The sequence below is a fragment of the Punica granatum genome, chromosome 1 (assembly GCF_007655135.1).
Source record: "Punica granatum isolate Tunisia-2019 chromosome 1, ASM765513v2, whole genome shotgun sequence".
NCBI lineage: Eukaryota > Viridiplantae > Streptophyta > Magnoliopsida > Myrtales > Lythraceae > Punica > Punica granatum.
This window is the reverse complement of record NC_045127.1, coordinates 32,122,476-32,129,693: the sequence shown is the minus strand read 5'-3', so window position 1 is coordinate 32,129,693 and position 7,218 is coordinate 32,122,476. Positions and strand designations below refer to the sequence as shown.

General features: G+C 44.1%; 2 protein-coding genes across 2 annotated transcripts; one reads left to right on the top strand and one right to left on the bottom strand.

Annotated features, from left to right (window-relative positions):
* Window positions 1–3,062: 3,062 nt before the first annotated feature.
* LOC116192734 (heat stress transcription factor A-4c-like) lies at window positions 3,063–5,067 on the top strand. Its single transcript, XM_031521359.1, has 2 exons — window positions 3,063–3,870; window positions 3,963–5,067. Exons 1-2 carry the CDS (start codon window positions 3,601–3,603, stop codon window positions 4,821–4,823), a joined length of 1,131 nt encoding a protein of 376 aa, XP_031377219.1. The 5' UTR covers window positions 3,063–3,600; the 3' UTR covers window positions 4,824–5,067.
* A 496-nt stretch (window positions 5,068–5,563) lies between these two features.
* LOC116192735 (transcription repressor OFP5) lies at window positions 5,564–7,130 on the bottom strand. The gene has a single exon (XM_031521360.1). It carries the CDS (start codon window positions 6,809–6,811, stop codon window positions 5,759–5,761), a length of 1,053 nt encoding a protein of 350 aa, XP_031377220.1. The 5' UTR covers window positions 6,812–7,130; the 3' UTR covers window positions 5,564–5,758.
* Between the last annotated feature and the right edge of the window lie 88 nt (window positions 7,131–7,218).

The following is a 7,218-nucleotide window of genomic DNA, read 5'->3' as shown; positions in this document are numbered from 1 at the left end:
CCTTTGCACGAACAACTCTCGTAATCGATCGAAGTTGGAGATGGACTCCGTGGGGAGTGAATAGAACCATTCTGCTACTAACCCAGCCATAATCCCTTGGAAGAGCAAACACTTCACCTTCTCATTAGAAGTTCTTCTCAGTAGTTAGATAACGTGTTTGCAAAAGTGGTCATTCGGATCGGACTTGCATCGTAGGGGTGATCTAGGAAAAAGCAAACATTCGCAGTACGGTAGTGGAGGGGATTTCCTTCGCTAAGGGACTTTTGTCGTCCACATCAAAGAGCACAATGCCTTGTTTCTTCTTCTCATTCTCCGCGATTCGATTCTCTATAAACTTGTTAAGCTGCTCAGCTTTCACTTCCACCTTTAAGGAAACAATAGTCTCCATCGTGGAGTGATGGTCCTCCCAGGCGTGGGCCTCCATTCTTCTTCTTGTCCTTCTAGAACTTCTCAGGCGATTCCTCGCACTTTGATTGAGCTTGGGGCCCTTCGCGCTCGGCGGGGATGCTTTGGGAGCCCGACGCAGCACCGAGGACATTCTTCAAAGCCATCTGCGTGTACTGATGGATGGTGGCCCATACCCAATCCCTCGTCTCCGGTAGGAGGCCTCCAGCAACTCTTTTTCCGCTTGAGAATCCTTTTCAAGCGAAGCGATGATGGATGCTGGTGAACGGGAGCTGTCCGCCGGTTGCTGGCAAGGCAAACCGTCGTTACCTGAGGCTTGGTGATAAGCGGGAGGTTGTTGACTGTAATTTTCAAGGGGCAGTTGTGCGCCAGGGTTACAGACAGAGCCTCTAGTACCAGGACAGTTGCGTGCAGAATTAGACCATCTTGCTAAGTTCTTAGACGTAAAACCGGGAAAAGCATTAGCCTTACGTGCCGTTTTCCAAAGAGGGTGCCAATGTTAGGACCGCCAAATTAGGATCCAAACCATGAGTGATTTACATACGTCTCGTTGATGAAGAAATTGGATTTATATCCTACGGTCAACCTCGAACACCTGCACAAGGGGAGATCGAGAGTGGTGTCTAATTTTTCTCTCCGACGCTCAAGTTAGTGTGAGCCGTAAATATGGGGAAAAGTAATGAATTGTTGATCAACCCTAAAAATACATAAAGTGCATGTATTTATAAAGGGCTTAAAGATAAATTATGTTACCACCATCACGGGACATTCGGTATATTTTCGTATTCTACACCTCGATATATAAGGGAGTATATCTTGTCATTACATGAAATTCCTTATAATAACTCTTGCTGATAGGCCATCGCTCCGTTGGCCTGGCTGGAAAGACTTGACCTGTCTCGTGAATGAGTTGATTGGGCATCGTAGGGCCTCGCTCGGGTCGTTGGACCTTATGAGCCGTATTGAGTTAGAGCCCGAAATACTGTTCCCAACATGTTACAAATAAAGTCCGAGGCCTAAAATAAAATTAAAGAATTCTAAATAAAATAACGGAGATAGTCCCACTTGGGTGAATCAAATTCGATACCTATTAATGTCTAGCTCTTTCTTGGCCAATAAGTTATATTAAAGATACTCGAATTAACCAAAATGCAATGCAACACAAGGCTAATTTGGTAACATTAGAAAAGCAGTTTCCACTCTCCAATGCCAAAATCTGAGATGAGCTTCACAATTCGAGATTTCTATCAAATAGCCATGTTTGAACTATCGAATGTAATAAAGTTCGGTAATGTTTGGTACTTTCAGTTGACACGTTCGGTAAGGGTGCTATTAAACATTTGTACTTGTACTATAAAGGCAGCCCTAATCTGACACAGTTGATCGGAATATAGATGGAAAATTCTATGATACATTGCATGTATGGTACATACATGAATTGTTGAGATTTCAAAAGTAAAAATTCAAAAAATTTATATGGTTGAGATTTTGAATGTATGGTACATATATCTCCAATTGCATTTATCATGTATATACCAACCCGATATGGACGGGTGGTAAAATAGATTATCTCCTTTAGAATTTTTTTTTAATTCAATAATTTCTTTGGCCGCAAGCATTATTGCTCTCTTTTTCTTTTTTCTAATGTTGAAGGGTCCTTTTCAATCCCATTGAATTTTCACAGCCACCCCCATCATCATCCGTCATCTCCTGAGTTGACAATTCCATTACTGATTTCCACAAATTGCATCATCTGAGTTTTGAAAAAATGTGACATCAAATTCGTCCTTGGTTACATCGAATTCGTCCCTGGCCACATCAAATTCATCCCTCGTCACATCAAATTCGTCACTGGCCACATCAAATTCGTCCCTGGACACATTGAATTCGTCCCTGGTAACATCAAATTCGTCCCTGGTCACATCGAATTCGTCCCTAAGCACATCAAATTTGTCCATGGTCACATCAATTCAGTCTTCTGTCACATCAGTTTGGTCCTTGATAACATCAAATCCATCCCACGGTCCTTTGCCGTTATAACTCCGTGAGAGGTCCAGATTGATGTGTATCAAAAAGGTCCTTATGCATCAAAAAGGTCCTTATGTTATGAACCAGAGACGAGATGGAGTGATAAAAGAGGGGACAAAAAAAGAGGGAATAAATTGAACAGTTATATAGAAAGATGATATCGATGAATACGATGTTTTCTGTCCAGTGTTAACGATAGATTTGACGGAAGGATGGATTTGATGTTACTGAGAACCAAATTGATATGACCATGGACAAATTCGATGTGCACAGGGACGAATTTGATGTGACTAGGGACGAATTTGATGTTACCAAGGACGAATTCGATGTGTCCAAAGACAAATTTGATGTGTTCAGGAACGAATTTGATGTGGCCAAGGACGAATTTGATGTGACGAGAAACGAACTTGATGTTATTGGGGACGAATTCGATGTGACTAGGGACGACTTCGATGTAACCATGGACGAATTCGATGTAATATTTTTTTCAAGGACCCTGATGATGCAATTTGCGTAAGTCGGGACGAAATTACCGGTTTACTCTCCCATAACAAAAACCAAAAACCTTTTCATTTTTCACCTATATATATATATAATAATGATATGGTAACAGCGAAATCCGCGTTTATGTCCGGAAATTCCCCGTCTAATTACCAGACTGATAAGCCATTCCTCCTTTTTTTTTTTTCCTTCCCTAGAATTTTCTGTCAACGGGGATTCCATATTGCGTGGAAATTTTTGTTCTTTTTCTGTTTCGATTCTCAGTGACGCCATTTTTGTGTGATCCCAGAAGAACTTCACTTTTCCCCCTTCCGGGTTTCTGAGAAATTGGGTGGTCGTTCTGGTTCATGAAGATTACTGAGACATATACAGAGGCTGTGCGGCGATTGGTTGGCAGTCGGGTGTTTCTTGGGATTCTCGGATAGGGTTCGTGAGTACTGGTTGAAGGGTTTCTTGATGGAGCCCAATTAGGCCTGACACTGCCGAGATTCCTGTATGCTCAGTTGTTTTAATCTTGTTGGGTGTCTGTCCATTGGTATGTTCAGTTTTTCTTGATTCGAGTAGGAATCTCAAGCTTTCTGCTTCGAGTTTCGGGTTATTGTCCTCAGCCAAATTGCAGGAGGAGAGTATGGAGTTGCCCCTGTAGAACTTAGCTTTTCGAACTGGATGGAATTTTTTATGGTCCAGCGTGCAGTTTCAGCTTCTATTGTGTTAAAAATGGACGCATCTCAGAGCAGCTTGATGAATTCTCTCCCTCCTTTTCTATCAAAGATGTACGAAATGGTTGATGATCCTTCCACGAATGCAATCGTGTCGTGGAGCCAGTCCAACAAAAGTTTCATCGTGTGGAATCCGTTGGAGTTCGCTTCGGTGTTGCTGCCGAGGTTCTTCAAGCACAACAATTTCTCCAGCTTCATCAGACAGCTAAACACATATGTGAGTTCTGCTTCCCGGGTTTTCGGTGTTCGTTTCTGTTCCGTTCAGATCCTTTCCGTAATGTCTTGTGCTACTTGTATGTATTTGAACAGGGATTTAGAAAGATTGATCCCGAACAATGGGAGTTTGCAAATGACGATTTCATCAAAGGTAGACCCCATCTTCTGCGGAACATCCACCGGCGGAAGCCAGTCCATAGCCACTCCTCACCGAACCTCCAACAGAATCAAGGGATCAGCTCTTCCTCTCTGACTGAATCAGAAAGGCAAGTGTATAAGGACAAGATAGCCACACTAGAGAACGATAAGCAACTCTTGCTTTCAGAGTTAGAAAAGCACGAGGAGGAAGAAAGACGATATGAATTGCAGATGCAGCAACTGAAAGATCGGTTTATGCGAATCAAGGAAAAGCAGAGACTTATGGTGTCAAATCTGTCCCTTGTTCTGCAGAAAACAAGTACATCTCCTGGACTAGAATTGCAGGGTAAGAAAAGACGGTTGGCTCGGGTTGATTTCTTCGATGAGGAGACTGATGACGAACATGATAACATTGCAAATTCTCAATTGCTATCCATCAAAGAGCTCTATGAGCAGTTGGAATCGTCCCTAACCTTCTGGGACGACATGGTGCACGATGTGAGTCACACTTACCATTCACGTGGCTCTGATTTGGACATTGGTGAGACTACAAGCTGTGTAGAGGGGGACAGCCCTAATTTCTCATGTCCTCAACTTAACATAGATGCACGATCCGGGACTCATGTGATCGACATGAATTCAGAGCCTCCTGTGGCCATTAATACTGCTTCTGATACCGCTGCCTCGAGAGAGCGACCAGTGGGTCCTGGTACTGCTTCTGAGGCTGTTGGGATCAATGATGTGTTTTGGGAACAGTTTTTGACCGAGAACCCGGGCGATGAGAATCAGGCAGTTCATTCGAGAGGAAGGTCCTGATGGCTGAAAGAATGACATGAGTGGGTCTGTGGGACACAGATAGTTCGAGGAAGTACGGGGAATAGGAACAGTTTTGCAGGAAAAGAACGCGGTATTGGTTGATTGTGCAGGAACAGCTTGTGCTGTTGTAATGAATTTTGTTACAGTTGATGTTTTGTACTTACGTAGGATCATTGCAAGTGGCTTGTTTTCAGTCTTAACACATTTCTTCACAGAAAATATGTGGCTCGTAAAATTTTGTCAAGACTTATGATATGTTTGGTAAAACCGAATGAAAGATAATGGAATCCAATAACGATGAACAGTAATATGTCGCATATCCTTCCAGTCACTGGGATGGTGCAAACCGGAGGTTTCTTTCTTGGCTCCTTGGTTAAAAGGAGTTTCAAGGGCAGGGGCTAATCTAGCGTTGCATTGGAATAGTTATCTTCGACATTGAGAATGGCTACTTCTTCAAGGGACCACCATTGTCGACATAGACCTTCGAGCTGTGGGGGTTGTTAAATATTCCCTGCTCATTTTTGAGTAGTTTCCATGAAACTGAGGGCCATTCCTCTGTCACTGCTTATTTAGCCAAATTTAGGAGCTGCCCTGTGTAGGGACTACTTTATCTTCTGCAGCAATTGCAGTATAGACAAGAACCTGTCATATCAATAACTCGTTCGGTTCTCTTCGACCAGAATTTCATACGGAATGCTAATTTATGCGAACTTCTTAATAATTGTAACGTGTGGAGTCAGTTAATATTAAACTGATATTACCCTGCTGCGTTCATTTCAGAAATCAGAATACTAATAAGAAAACAGGAAATTGTTACTGCCAGTTTGTGGCATGACCTAATGAGTTTCTAAAGTGAATAAATACAGCGGATTTCGAGCTCTAGAAACCGAATAATTAGTGATCGGGTAAAATAACGATGACTTTAATAACTCTATTTACCAGTCTTCTTCTGTTGGTAACTCGGAAGGATCATATTCACAGCAAGAGGCTTGGCTCAACTCAAACCAAATCTGGCGGAAAACCTCAATGATGAGATCGTGGTACTCGTCGGTATTCAGGCTCAGATAGCAAGCAAGCAGCTCCTCGAGCTCTTCAGTTTTCCTGATTTTGATTTCCAAGATCATCTCGATCATCGAGTCCCGGAAATCCCTCTGGGGATCGAATGAGCACTTCACCATAGCAAACCTCTCGAATGCAATCCCCTTCTCCTTACTCTTCTTCTTACTCTTCAGTTTCGCTCTCTTCGTTTGTTCACCTCCCCTCATCTCTGTTCCCGACCTGGATCGCAGAGAGTGAATCCTGACCCTGCAACTCTGTCTTGCTCTCCTCGTCGGTGATCCCCCGCTTACATGCAGAGACTTCCTCTGTCTCCGACTCTTCAGATCTTCACTTCTAAGTTCTGCAGATGGTTCCTCATCTGAAACCAGCTCTGGAGCTAGCTCATCGATTTCTTTGAAACCTGCAACAGAAGAGTCGCAGTCCTGACTCTCGACCGGGCTAGAACCCGAATTCTCCGCTCCTACCTTACCTCTGCTTCTTGACCTTTGTCTCGTGAGTTTTCTCCTCCTTGGCGTCTTCAACTCCATCAAGCTCCCTTCCGTTCTCTGCACCTCCCCCCGTATCTTCCGAACTCCTGAAACCATCTGGTCGAAGTTCTTCACCTCTCCCTGTTCATCGACTGTGTCCCCTAATAATTCCCCGAGCCCACCATCGACTTTCTCTTTCCTGAACGACAGCCTCCAAAACGCCCCATGACCACGGTAAAACTCGGCCCCTGCACTGCCCGAGAACCGTTCAGAACTCCGATTCCATCCTCCGCTCGGGTTCACTTTCCTGGGTTTAGTGTCTACAAAATCGCCAGTTCCACTGCCATTCTTGCTGCTGCCTATACCCATCTTCTTGAAGCGGAGAAGCCATGACGCGAGGAGAGAACGCCGGGGTGGGGCGGCTGAAGGGTTGTTAGGCTTCTGTCTTCGACCCCACTTCATCTCAGCAGAAACTTGGGACTCGGGAGATGTCTCGATGGAAGAGAGGAGAGGAGACTGGAGAGGAGAAGTTTGCCAAGAGGAGGGAGGGAGAAGGGAGAAGGGGCAGAAGGGTCTAGGGAAGAGTAGCAGTTAGGGGGGCGGTTGGTTGTGAGTAGGAACGTGGGCTTCATTACTTCCTTGGGATTAGATGATAGTGATGCAGTTTCGTTCCATTACGAAGGATTGAGTGAGTGAGTGAGTGAGTAGGTGAGTGAATTGTTTTCAAAAGGAAAAACCCCGCCACAGATCCTGTGACCATTTTTGCCTTATCAACTTTACCGGTTTTCCAATATGCTTCTCGGCAGTCTAGGAAGTCATTTTTTGTATCCGAGTATATTGCCCTTGCATTGGTGAATGTCCGGGTCCTG

Bases quoted from the DNA above. Each gene is read 5' to 3' on its own strand.
- LOC116192735 (XM_031521360.1), bottom strand. From the start codon at position 6,811: ATGAAGTGGGGTCGAAGACAGAAGCCTAACAACCCTTCAGCCGCCCCA.
- LOC116192734 (XM_031521359.1), top strand. From the start codon at position 3,601: ATGGAATTTTTTATGGTCCAGCGTGCAGTTTCAGCTTCTATTGTGTTA. The intron at 3,871-3,962 runs GTGAGTTCTGCT...GTATTTGAACAG, and splicing joins TCAGACAGCTAAACACATAT to GGATTTAGAAAGATTGATCC.